This window comes from Panthera onca, chromosome C1 (genome assembly GCF_046562875.1).
Source record: "Panthera onca isolate mPanOnc1 chromosome C1, mPanOnc1 haplotype 2, whole genome shotgun sequence".
In the NCBI taxonomy this organism is placed as follows: Eukaryota; Metazoa; Chordata; class Mammalia; order Carnivora; family Felidae; genus Panthera; species Panthera onca.
Window position 1 is genome coordinate 7,094,916 of NC_138346.1, and position 13,406 is coordinate 7,108,321.

The following is a 13,406-nucleotide window of genomic DNA, read 5'->3' on the forward strand; positions in this document are numbered from 1 at the left end:
CAGGAAGGAGGGAAAGTTTCTAAGGAGTAAAGTCTGAGCAAAGTAATGAAAAGAAAGCCCGGGCCCTGCCTACACAATCAGATGGTAATACCCCCGACAGCATATCCGCAGGAGGACATTCTAAAGGAAGGAACTAGAGCACACATGTAACATGCTCTCATCCCACTCTCAACTGCAAGTCTGTATTATTCCCCCATCTGCTGTGATGACCAAGCTCCTCATCCTGCCTGCTTCTCCCTGGGCAGGTGTTCAACATGCAACACTATGACTTCCAGGCATCCCAGGGGAGCTCACCACCCTGAAGCTGCCTAAGGACTCCACAGCAGAGGCCGAGCTATTTTACTTAAAGTGAACACGGGGGCACCTGGCTCGCTCAGTCGCAGGGCATGTGACTCTTGATCTTGGGGTTGTAAGTTCAAACCTCACGCTGCCCATGCTGGTTGTACATATTACTTAAAAAATAAAATCTTACAAAATCACTGTTGCACTATATGCTAACTAATTTGGATGTAAATTTTAAAAAAATAAAAAATAAAACAAGTTAAAATTTAAAAAAATTTTAAAAATAAAAAATAAAAACGAAATAAAAATAAAATAAAATCTTACAGGAAAAAAAAAAGTATATGAGACAGAATCCAAAAGGACAGCTCAATTTTCTTAATGCAACAGAAACTTAAAGTTAGAAAATACAGAAAAGTATAAAATGAGAAAACAAAAGCCACATTCTCACCACCCAGAACTAAACACCATTAACAACATAATTCCTTTCAATCATCTGATTTCATTCAAATTTCAGATGTTCTATGAAAACATTTCCCATCCTATTTTTAGTTGCATTAATTTTATCCATTTTCTCACATCACTAAGTATTCCTAAAACATGTATTTTTAGATGACTTTGTAAAATCCCACTGGAGGAAAATATCCCTATTTATTTCTCCCCCAAGGGCTCTAGTGCTTCTTCACTATGAATAATGTGCCGTCACAAAACAACATCCGTGACCATGTCTCCGTACCAGCTTAGGATGAAGCCCAAAAAGTGGGAACACTTTTCAGGTCCTGCCCGGGTGCCCTTCGGGAGGTGGTGGAACGGGCTGGCCACGAGCAACGTGAAGGCGCTTTTCGTCTCCTTCCCAAGCCCGTGGGGGCCAGATGGACGGACCACATGCGCTCGTGCTTTTGCGAACCTCCTGCACTTCCCACCTGTGCAAGGGCTCGCCTACTCCTTAATCCAATTCCATATCAGGAGATTTACTTGACAATCACATGTCCCATTGGTTGCTTTTGTGTTCTCTGACTTTAAGAAATCTGAAAATTTTACACAGTCCACTTTTTCTGTTACTTTTAATGTTTAGAAAGTCCTCATACTACTTAGGAATTTTTCATACAATAGCAGATAACCAGGTTTTTTTACTTCTACCTCATGGTTTCAGTTTTTACGTAGATTCTGAAAACTACCTGAATATGTTATTTGGTAGGAGTAACTATCACTATTACTCTTCAAGACCTTTTCCTATTTTCATTCTCTTAGATTATTAACGGCAACAATCTTTTCAAATTCTAAACTACTGACCCAGGGCTTTAAAATCGTATGTTCCAAGCTCTGGTGAACACTAAGTGCTAGTTTTTCTCGGGGGATTTTCTTAGGCTTTCTAGGTGGATCAGCATGACCCCTCTCCCACCCCCACCCGCTGCTTCTAGCACCTTGCGTTCCGTGTCCTGGTTCTGATGTGTTAGGGACTCTGTGGGAATTTTCAACACACATTTCCCTCCACTGAGACGGACTCCTGGGGTCTGAGATGGGAGGCTTCCCCGTTAAGTACACCATCAGCTACTGGCTGCAGACAGGTGTTTTTATTAAAAGCTTCCGTTCCAAGTTTAAGGGTTTTTATCAGGACTGGGAACTGAGTCTGAACAAATGGCATTTTGGGGATCTACTAAAGTGGTCATACTGTTTACCATGCAAGGTGATAGACTTAATTGATCTCCTAATGAAACATCTTTCCATTCCTGGGATAAATCCTAGTAGGAAAAAAAAAAGTACTAGTGAAATTTGAGACTTTGGAATTTCCCATCTATATTCATGCGAGATTAGATCTCTTGTATACTAGCAAGAACCTCGTATGGGTCTGGACAGTTTTATGAAGTTAGGGGTGGGGGAAACTCCAATCTTTTTTGAATTCTGCTTTACCTTACACTGTTCAAGAACTGGCTTTTCTGGGGCTCCTGGGTGGCTCAGTTGGCTAAGCATCCAACTTTGGCTCAGGTCACGATCTCATGGTTCATGAGTTCAAGGCCTGCATCGGGCTCTGTGCTGACAGCTCAGAGCCTGGAGCCTGCTTCGGATTCTGTGTCTCCCTCTCTCTGTCCCTCCCTTGCTCACACTCTTGTCTCTCAAATATAAACATTTAAAAAAAAAAAAAAAAAAAAAAGAAAGAATGAATCAGCTTTTCTCCTAGAAAACTGAAAGAAACTGGCAAAAACTGTACAGGCCAAAAACCCTTCTGGAAGGTAATCCTCTGCTCAGCCACAAAAGTGTTCTTATAAATGCAAATCTCTTCCATATCCACCACTGCTATTTCTAATTTGACTATAGTGTTTTCTGACTGTCTCATCCTGTCCCCCATCATCAGAGCTACAGGTTTAGGTTTTTTTGTTTTCAGAGAACTAGGCTCTACTTCCCCAAAAACGGAAACCACTAACAGTGGACTGATGTCTCACCTTGAATCCTTCTCATTCTCTGCATTGAGGCGGTTGGCTTCCTGGGCTTTCTCGGCCATCCATCTGGTGACCAGCTCCTGGTTCTCTTCAGTAGTTTTCCTCAGTTTCTCCTCCAAGGCAGTAAACGTGATCTGCAGGGCATCATACTCATCCTTCAGGGTCTGGTTGGCTCTCTCGAGGTCCTGAAGCTTACCGCGCAGTTCTTGGCACTCCGTCTCCAGGTCAGAGATGGTCTGCAAGCACTCTGCAATTCTGAAAGCAAGACACGGAGAGGAGGAATGGCACCACGCGAGAGCCCTGTGCCGGAGACCCTGGCCAGGTACGTGAGCACGGGCCGCCAACAATCACCTCAGCCGGCACACCTGGTGCCATGGAGGACTCTTACTTAGCCCAGCCCAGCCCCAGTGGTTTCCAGGACAAGCCCATTAGGAGAGGAAATATGTAGGGTGAAATTCATCCAGATGATGAATGACTACAAAAGCAGGATCCCCAGAGGGAGCTTTGATGCCTAAAGTGGGGGCTTAAGAGGAGGCTGGAAATTCTGCACATTCTATTGATTCTATCATTCATGGAGCAAAGATGCCTTTCTAAACCTCTGGAAACCCCTGTCTGCAGAGAAAGGGAAAAAGGCACAGATGAAAGACAGGCTCCCCTCCAGCTCAAACGTCCTAGGACTGGGAATCCCAGGCTTCTCCCTGATCAAGAATAGTCCTGCCCACAAACTCATCCCTGTTCCCAAGGGCCACACACTCACATATGCTGGCCGCATCTCCACCACAGAAGACACCGGCTGCCATATGCAGTGCCCACAGGGAGAGCCATGAGTGCTTCAGGAACACTCCCAAGGGCCAAGGGTACTTCCCAGGGGTGTGCTGGGAACCTGGGAGACGGAGGGCACTGTCCTTGCCTTTGTCTCCCTTAGAGCAGGTAGGCTGTGCATGCACAGAAATGACACTCTTGCTGAGCCCGGTGTGGCTCCCATCCACCAGCCATCACCCCCGGCCCCGCCCACCGGCCGACAGTAAAAGGACAAGTGCAACCCATGACCAGTCCCAGAAGGGTCGCCTCTACTCACTTTGCTTCATTCATCTGCATCTCCCTGTCCTTCTGCTGCATTTGGTTATTCAGGTCAATCACCAACTGAGCTAACTGGGGAGGAAAGAACACTTTCATCAGTGAGAGATTTCAGGACCTCAGCTGGAAACTAAACAACAGTGGGTTACTCTAGAAAAGATGCCCGTGGGATTGGGCCCAGGCACCAAGAAGAAACGAGCTAGGTGGCAGCGAGGAGCAGAGGAGTCAATGGGGACACTCATGGGAACGATGCGGGCTCCCCTCTTGCCGACAGCAGCCGTGGGCAGACGAGAAGTGGTACAGGTTCCCTCTGAGGACACCTGTCTGCACCCCCCACCCCTGCTGGCCACCTTTTCAAACCCTTCAGCTGATAAAATGATCAACTGAGCTGAACTGATAACTTTTTCTTTTTACAATTTGCCATCAGACCACCACCCAGGATAAACACAGCCCAGAACTTTTTCCTTCTTTCTAATGAACTTTTCTGAAATTGCAGGGTTCACTCTCAAATGCTTTAGGAAGGTATTAGACCTTCGGTAGAACAAGCAGCAAGCTCTTTCCTTCGAGATTTCTCCACTTCTACCTGTCATGCCACCTGTGAGTGTGGCAACCAGCAGCTATCCCACGGGCTCACCCTTCTGCTGGTGGAGGGGAAGACCTCACCTTTCCTGATGCTGCGTTCTCAGAGACAGGCCGATGCCACAGGCAGCTGGGATGGCTGCTAATTCTAGTGTGCCTGCCCACCTGTTCCCCCACCACAGGGCCCGCACAGAGCAGAAGACAGATGGGGAGCGGCTATCGGTACCTCCCCACGTTTCTTGTGTAATTCAGTCAGTTCTTCTTGGTGTTTAATCCTCAGCTGGGCCATTTCTTGTAGCTGACTATCATTCCATGCACCGTCGTGGCCAGGACTAAATCCCCAAACCAGGAAGACGAAGAGAACGTGCAAAAAAGAGAGGAAAGGAAAAAAAAAAAAAAAATCAGACCTCAAACCTCTTCGATCAGGCAGTGAACAGTAACTTCAGAATTTCAAACCTGCACGTGACAACGTAGCCAGTAAAGCAGTTCAGTTCCTCCAAGCAATGGAGTTCTAGAAGGCAGGAAACATGAGACACTTGGTAAAATAAACCAGCCACAACCCAAACACTGGTCGTGTCAGGAACAAAGCATGGGTTCCAGATGAAGTTTAGGTAAATATGGAGAAGACAAGGTCCATTTATGCCAGGCACAGACCTTAGAGCTGGAAGAAGGAAGTGAACACAAAGCTTTGCTCTCATGCAAGTGAAAAATTTTTTTGAGAGAGAGAAACAGACCGTGAGCAGGGGAGGGGCAGAGAGAGAGGGAGACACAGAATCCGAAGCAGGCTCCAGGCTCTGAGCTGTCAGCACTGAGCCCGATGCAGGGCTTGAACCCACGAACCCCGAGATTATGACCTGAGCCGAAGTTGGATGCTTGACTGAGCCACCCAGGCGCCCCCTTGTGCAACTGATAACCAGTTAAGAGCAGACAACAGACAAGTAAATACATGAAGTCAGATGGTCAGATGTGAAGAGAAACTAAGGGTAAAGAGGGGAACACAGCAACAGGGGTCCTGTTCTATTTAGGGCACTCGAAGGCTTCTGGGAGGCGACACATGACTGCAGACTGGAAAGAAGTGAGGAGCAAGCTATGCAGCCCCCAGGGGCTGGAGCCTGACGCACAGAAGAAACGTCAAGTGTTGGAAAGGCTCGGAGGCAGCGGCACAACTGGTGCACTCGGGAGAGTGTGAGAGGAGCCCCGCGTGCAGGAGGGTAGAGAAGACGGTCAGGGAGGAGGTGGGGCCATCACGCAGTGCCTCCCAGGCCCCTCTTCGGACCTTGACTTTTCCTAGGCATGACTGGAAGCCACTGTCGTGCTGTGAACAGAAGAGTAACGTATGCTTTAAAAGCACAGCTATGGTTGCTGACTGCAGGGGGGCAGGGGTAGAAACAGGGAGATCAGTTAGCAGGCTGTTACACAGGCCAGCTCACGTCGAGGTGGTAGCAGCGGAGGGAGTGAGAGGTGGTCAGATCCTAGATCCTTTCCGAAGAGAGTCCTTGGATTTGCCTTGGACTTGGCTGTGGAGTCTACGAGAAAGACCACAGTCAATGAGGACTCCAAGGCGTTGGGAGCAACTGATGAAACACAGGTGCCACCTACTGAGATGGTTAGGACTCGGGGGGGAAGCAGGCTTCGGGGGAGGCCTGAAGAGTGCGGTTTGGACACCCAAGCTGGTGTGTGGAGTGGACACCGGGTGTCAGAGTCTGCACGTCACGTAAAGAGGTCCAAGCTCAAAGAGAGCAAGTAGAAGCTGTCAGCAAACAGATTATGTCTGAAACCGAAGAACTGAGTTCAGATTCTCTCAGGGTCAATGTGGTTTTGGAGACTTCACAAGGGTTTACATCCTCTCTCAGAAACAGCAGATGACTGAACTGTGGGCTTCCAGTTCAGGGCTGGGGTCTCCGTTGCAGCTACAGATGAGAACCATCAGATGATAGTCAGACGTTTAAACCATCACCCAGGAAAAGCACAAGATGGAGAAGAGGAAGATGCTGGAAAAGTAGGACACCAGCACCCAAAGGGAGGGGGGAGAACAGCCTCCTCTGTCTGCCCTGTAACAAACCAGAGGGAAAAGGGAGCAGCAGCATGACAGTCCCTCCTCGCTTTACCCTTGATGTCTAAAGCTATTTCTATCACATGTTCTAAGCACATCCTAATACCTCATCCTTTGAGGCAACTTAATCCTTCCCCAATTTTAGCCCATGAAGTCGAAGCCAAGAGATTAGAAAGTGGAACGCTTTACAAGAAACCATCCTAAACTAGGCAGAAAGACTAGAAATTATTTGTACTAAATCCTCTTATTTTAATGCAAAGCAATGGGCAATACGCAAATGTAAAACTAGCCCCTTCTTCTAGGACGCTAGCATCAGGCCACTCATTGTACCCCTCAGGTGACGCAGCTAGCTGACAAGGACTCCTGGGCAGCCATGGTCTAAAGCAGTAGTTCTCAGGATCACCTAATTACAGATTATGGTGGGCCTTACCACCCTCATCCCTGCACCCCCAGTTTCTGAAACGGGAAGTCTGGTCGGGGGCCCAAGATTCTGCATTTCTAACAATTCTGCCAGATGCTGCGGTCCAGGAAGCGCACACACACACACAAAGACAGGACTGAACGATTTCTGGGCTGAGGAGTTTAATGTTAACCTATTCAGAAAGCAAAGGGATTAAAACACTTCAGAAGAGACACAGATAATTGATCCAGATAAAGCTTTTTAAGCATGGGCAGTAGCGTTTTAAGAATAACTAGGATGAGACAGGCAGAACTTAAGGAGCCAGAAGGCAGAAGGAAACAACCAGGCCCATCTTCTGCAAACACCCTTACGACACCATCAAACACCCCTTGAGCTAGTCTCCCCACCGGATGAAGGGACAGATGCATTAAGAGGCTGTGAGTGAAAAATGAGCATGCCTGAGTGGGTGACTACCAACAAGGAGGGGCAGGATACTGAGGGAAAAAGGAATCATAGATGACTTGTGGAAAATAAGAACACCATTAATAGAAACAAGGCGGTCAGGAGGAGAGGCCTGATTAGGGGCTCAAGTTTGTAGGAAAGGAAGGACCTCCAACTAAATTACCACTCCAGTGATAGTCAAAAGAATTACTGTGTATTTGTTTATTGCACCTTTCCAAACAAATAAGCTTGGCTGACCAATAAAGAATAAAGTATAATCACCCAGAATCTAACTACATAGAAACAAAGTATTACAAGTTTTCAGTTGACTGAATTTAGATGAAAAAGGTAAAATGGCATTTTCTACACCTAAAATTGACCAGAACACTGCAACTAATATTTTAAATACTACAGTAGGCCCCCCTCCCCTCACGCCTGCCCCCCACCCCCCACCCCGGCCACAGTCAGGCAGGATCTCTTGAATTTATTATTAAGCAAGGACAAACCCTGGGCTGGGCCATCTGTTCCTCTTGCCCACTCTGGTGTGCTGGGAGACCATCTTGTGAAATGAGGAAACATGGATGGCAGATGGTTATACAGCAGATTTAGCTACAGAGATAAATAAATTCAGCCACACCTCACATTTCTGGGTTTAAAAAAAAATCGCTGAATTACTACCAACTTGTTTTTGTTGGTAAATGTTAACGGATAGGCAAAAAAGTATATAGATTTTAGAGCAATAATGGGAACTATTCCCATACAAACTCTCATATGTAATATGCAAATGTGATAAACATGGAAAAGATAATAACACTACAGAATGATTCTATGGTAAACTGCTTTTGCTTAAGTCTGGCTATTAGATTTTCTTGGACCATACCCCCCAAAAAGAAATACAGTTTACATGAATAACCCAAGTAAACATATCAAACTTCCCATTATGAACACATATTTGCATGTTTAATGAAACAACTTACCCTTTCTGTTAAAATGCAGATTTCTCCTATTCTTTCTTAAAAAAAAAAAAAAAAGCTTGTTGCCACCAGCTAGCTTAATTTCACACTCTATTAAAATATGTTGAAATCCACCAAACTAAAAAGGATCAAATAGACCTGTTCTATATACGAAGCACTTTATATGTTTATGCACCAGGATATAATCCAGTATTAACAAGATTCGTGTAAATCTGCTCAAGAATGCTTACTGATGTGATTATTCAGAAAAAGTGGACCCCGAGGCTGAAGAAGGAATTGGCACAGTTACCTGCCTTGAGCAACTTCTCAAGCTCACAGCACCTACTGCTAAGCCTTCTGGGTGGGCATACACCTTCAGAAAAGAATTTTAGGTACTTGGCTTCAGAAGTTCGTATTTGAAAGGAGCAGACACAAACTGGAGCACAGACGCGGTATTCTGTTCGCCTCTAAACGAGCAGTGACAACTAAACAGAGACACGTTTCTGCTGAAGAGACACAAGCGATACAGGACAGTTCCAAAATACCTTATCTCATGCCTGTTGGGGACGTCATGCTTTTCAGCTTGTAGCTTATGGGCCAGCACTGAATGAAGATCTGACTTTTCTAGCAACTTGTTATCTGTTAAAAAAGAGAAGAAAAAAATTTTTAACGGTGCACACTTTATTACTACTTATTATCCTATAAAGATCTGGACCAAAAAAACAACCAGAAGACTAGATAGGTTTCATTTTCAAGAGGCCTCAAAGTCCTAGGTACTGCACTTTGACAGCAATGGTAGCAACCGTTCAAAACCCAGGAACATACGCTCCTTCGATGCTTCTTGGCCTAAGCATGAGCAACCCAGTCAAAGGAACCCGTGGAAACTTCGCTGCAAGAATGTCCCCCACTTACCTGTTTTTAATCATAGGAGTAAAAAAATAAAGCGAGACAAAAACCACAACCAAATACAATGGAAAAATGACACGTTACACACCTCTAAGCAATGTGAAACAGCTTTACTGTATTATTACATTTGGAAAATTTAATTTTTAGATCTGGGCACTAGAGATACAACTATGAAAAGTCCTTGACCTCAAGGAGCTCAAGTATAACAGAGGGTCAAGCATAAAAGGGAACAGAAGAGTGATCTTCCCTCATTTGCCTGGATGGTTTTACGGGTGAAGATGGTGGAGTCCAGGCAGGAGGGCAGGCAGTTATCTGGTTAAGTGGCTAGAAATGAAAACTTGGAGCCAGCCAACACATGAACGAGCAGAATGAAAAACTCAGACCTTTTCTTACTGGCAGTGGTGAATTAACAGATTTGAAAAGCAGGCAGTGACATGAATGGAGATTTACTAATAAGAAGTCAAAGATTATCCTGAAATTCCTTGCTCAGGCGACTGGCTGCAAGATGCTAACGTGTCAAGAACACACGAGTGGAGAACTTAAGAGAGAAACTGAGTTTTCTTTCTGAAAAGTAACAAAAGTGACAGGAAGCATGGCGCAGGAATTCAAATGACAAGTAGTTAGGAATGACAGTCCACGGGGACTAGCAAGAGGGGAAGGGGCACTGAGCAGAACAAGAGATTGATCATGGGACACTTGCAGAATAGCTACATTTGATGGGGGTTGTCACAAATCCTACAAGTGTGAGATCAGAACCGCTCTAGAACAAAATTTCGATAGGGTTCGTGCCAGTGAGTACTCCTGTCGGAAGGGCTTATCTTTCTTCTAAAAGAGTCTTGAGCCCCACTTCTCCTTTACATGTGGAAAATGGAACTCCTGGACAGAAACAGAAATACTCTTGGTCTACATTAATTTCATCCATCAGTTCAACAGAACATGGAAATGTGATTGCAACCTTGGGTGTTCACGCACATCAAAGGGCTCTAATAAGGTCTTTAAAGTGTCACACCAGAGCTGGGTGCCCTGGGATAGTCAGGTCTTAAAAAGGACAGGAGGCATTCCAGAGGGATCCTGCTTGAAAGTTCTTCACACTAAAGAGAAGGATCCAGCTGAGGGAGAGCTGCCACCTGTCCCTACAGTCCCTTTTCGTCTTTCTCTTTTGGCTCGGGCAGGAACTGAACTTGACTGGCCTGGGAAGGCAAGAAGGAGTGGAAGGCAAACTGGAAGTGACCTCCCAAATGTCAAAGAGAAAAACTTAACAGGCAAAGGTTGTCTTGCTCTCCAGCCCTCTAACTACCTCTCATCTCAGTCGGGGCTCCTAGCCCCTCAGGCATGCGCTACTGACTACAGCTATTTAATGATGGGTTCCCTCTCCAGGATGGTCTCCTTCCGACTTTCCTCCTACATCCCCCCCACCCCATCAAAATGTCCATTTTCAATGCAGAAAAACCATTCGATCTCTGTCAGTACAATTACAAGCAACTTCTGTTTATGGGCTGTTATGTAGATGGCTTTCAAAGCACTCACACACACAGTTTTTATGAAGCAGACAGGGCAAGCTTCACCTGCATTTTATAGATGCAGCAAACCAGACCCAGAAAGGTAAGTGAAAAGTTCAGCAAGGTGTGGAGTCAGACTTCCAGTCCAATGTGACTTTCGGTACGTGTTAGCTTTTAAGATTAAGCATTCAATAAATACCTGACCACCTGAATTTATGTAACCCATGTGCGTTTGAGTTGGAAGGGTTTCCTGTGCTTCTGGCAGCCACATCTCTTAGGGTAAAAGGAATTCGCACAACAGCACATCACCTCTCTTTCCTTCCCATCTTTTTTAAGAGGGTGGATTCAGCGAAAGCAAGGAAGGGTCATTTCTTGGGGGCTCCAGTGAGAAAAACAAAATGCAGGGGCTCCTGGGTAGTTCAGTCGGTTAAGCATCTGACCCGCTCAGGTCACGATCTCATGGTTCGTGAGTTCGAGCCCTGCGTCGGGCTCTGTGCTAACAGCCCAGAACCTGGAGCCTGCTTCAGATTCTGTGTCTCCCTCTCTCTCTGTTTCTCCCTCGTTCATGCTCTGTCTCACTCTCTCAAAAATAAATAAACATTTAAAAAAAAATTTTTTTTAATGCAAAAGTTAGGACCCATCACATCCGTGTTCAAATCCAGACTCCAACACGAATCTGCATGCCTCCCCAAAGAAATACTTAATCCCTTAGCCTGGGTTTCCTAAGGCAACACTAGGACCTGCCTCATAGAACTTTCAAGAAGATGAAGTGAAATAACACATACCACATATTTACCACAGCACTCAAACTAGCCCACGTATTAGAAATACTTGGGGAGCACCAAAAACCACTCATACCTCTGTCCCACCCTAAATACGGCAATTTAATCGGTCTGGGCTTTTTAATTCTTAAAAGATCCACGTCATACCAACGTGCACATAAGATAGGGAACCACTGATTTAGCACAGTCAGAATTCAATACCTCTATTGCTTTGAACCTCATCATCGACATTAACTCCAGACTTTTCTCCAAAGGGCAGATGGAACCATAGGACTGAAAAGGGCCCATTTCTTCCCCCAAATGTGTCATCAGTTAGGTAAAATTAGGAAGGGGGCAAAGAAATGCTCATTAGGACTCATCTAAGGGTACAAACACTTTTGTCCTCAAATTGCAGAGGGGTGGAGAGAGGAGGAACCCACCTCTTTCATATTGAAGTTTTCAGTAATAGTAAAGACTACAACGTCCCACCTAAACAGTAAGACTCAAACCCTGTATCAGTTAAAGAACACCGAGGTGGAGTAAAGACAAGAGGTCTGAGGACTCCAAGGCTGAACATTTCATTACACTAAGAGGACAACATTAGTTGTGCGAGTTAAGGCTTAAAGTCGGTGACCGTTTCATAACACGAGGCCCGAGACGGGCCGTTTCCGGAGCCTATTCAAGTACACAAAGCGCGGCTGCTGGATTTCCAAGCACAAGCGCGAACGGTGCCTGCCCCTGGAGAACACACAGTTTAGTAGGGAAACCGTCTACAGTGAAAGAGAATAAGATCCAAAAAAGGGTTGGGGCGGCCACAAGGCGCGCGGGCGTCGCCAGGGCTCGGCCTCGGCTTCCCGCCGGCTCTTGTGGGGCCCCGCCCGCCCACTCCCCGCACCCGCCCGCCGCTCACACTGCAGGATGATCTCTTCAAATGCCTGCCTCTGCAGCCGGTCCCGCCGCCTCAGCTCCTCCGAAATGTGGCGCTTCCAGCGGGGGAAGTCGGCGGCGCGGAGGCCCGACGACATTTCGCGCGCTGTCGCCCCGGCGCCTCAGCACCGCCAATGCGAGCGGGGACTGGCGGCCGCAGCCCGCGGCATGGGGCGACTAGCCGGCGCGCGAAGGCCGGCGGCCCAGAGCTCGCTTCCACACACAGGCCGCCCCGAACGCCGTCCGGGACGGTCTTCCGGCTCCTACAGGAAATGGTTTGAATCTGGGCCGGAAGACCCGCCTCCTCACCCGACGCCTTACGCCACACGCACGCGCGAGGCCGCTGGCGGCGCGAGGCGCTGGGTATTGACGCCCTCCCGAGGCCGGAAGAGCAGGGTGCAGGGAAGCGGCCGCTGGGAGGCGTGCGGGCTACGCTGGAAGTTCAGCTGCGGGCGGGAAGGAGACCGGGAGGGTGCCGCCCGCCAGTTTAAGTTAACTTCTCTGCCTTCCCCCCCCCCCCCCCCCCCGCCCCGCGATTTATATTTTTCTTGGCCTGCCTCCCTTTTCTTCATCGCGTCGTTTACAAGCAGAAGTGGGAGCCACTCCCCACTTAGTAGCTGTAGATGAGCGGCAACCTCACTAAGCCTCAATTTCTTAATCTGTAAAACGGGGACCCGTTACGGGTTACAGCTACCCGTTACGGGTAGCTGATATCTACCTCACAGGGTTGCCGTGAGGATTAAAAGGAATAACCTATGTAATGCAGTGTGCACCGTACTGTACCTGGTATATTGCAAGCCTAACTTCACCTAGACCGCCGGTATCTTCCAAGGCCTACCCAAAGTCTGGCTGCGCTATACTTTAGCAAGCGTGTCCCGTTGCCCTTGGGAACTTTTTTTTTTTTTTTTTTTTTTTTTTTTTACAACGAAGACATGGAATGCAAAGAACGGTTAAAGAAAAATGTAAATAGATTGGCTATGTTAAAGATTAGAAGCCTAGAAATTATCTATGATCTAACAGTAAATGGGTTCTTAGAAGATAATCTAAGGGTGCGGAATGTAAACAAGAGGAAAAGGCCAGTTTGCCAGTAGAT

At 46.8% G+C, this 13,406-nt stretch overlaps 1 protein-coding gene across 3 annotated transcripts in view; it reads right to left on the bottom strand.

The window, feature by feature from the left end:
- The window catches only part of ATG16L1 (autophagy related 16 like 1), a 35,725-nt gene extending 23,134 nt beyond the window's left edge, over positions 1–12,591 (bottom strand). For all 3 annotated transcript variants that reach the window (XM_060624234.3, XM_060624233.3, XM_060624232.3), the window contains exons 1-5: positions 12,297–12,591; positions 8,766–8,859; positions 4,600–4,705; positions 3,796–3,869; positions 2,721–2,972 (exon numbers count right to left, since the gene is read on the bottom strand). In XM_060624234.3, the coding sequence (XP_060480217.1) occupies positions 2,721–2,972; positions 3,796–3,869; positions 4,600–4,705; positions 8,766–8,859; positions 12,297–12,411 (641 nt within the window). In that variant the 5' untranslated portion in view covers positions 12,412–12,591. The remainder of the gene's footprint in view (positions 1–2,720; positions 2,973–3,795; positions 3,870–4,599; positions 4,706–8,765; positions 8,860–12,296) is intronic.
- Between the last annotated feature and the right edge of the window lie 815 nt (positions 12,592–13,406).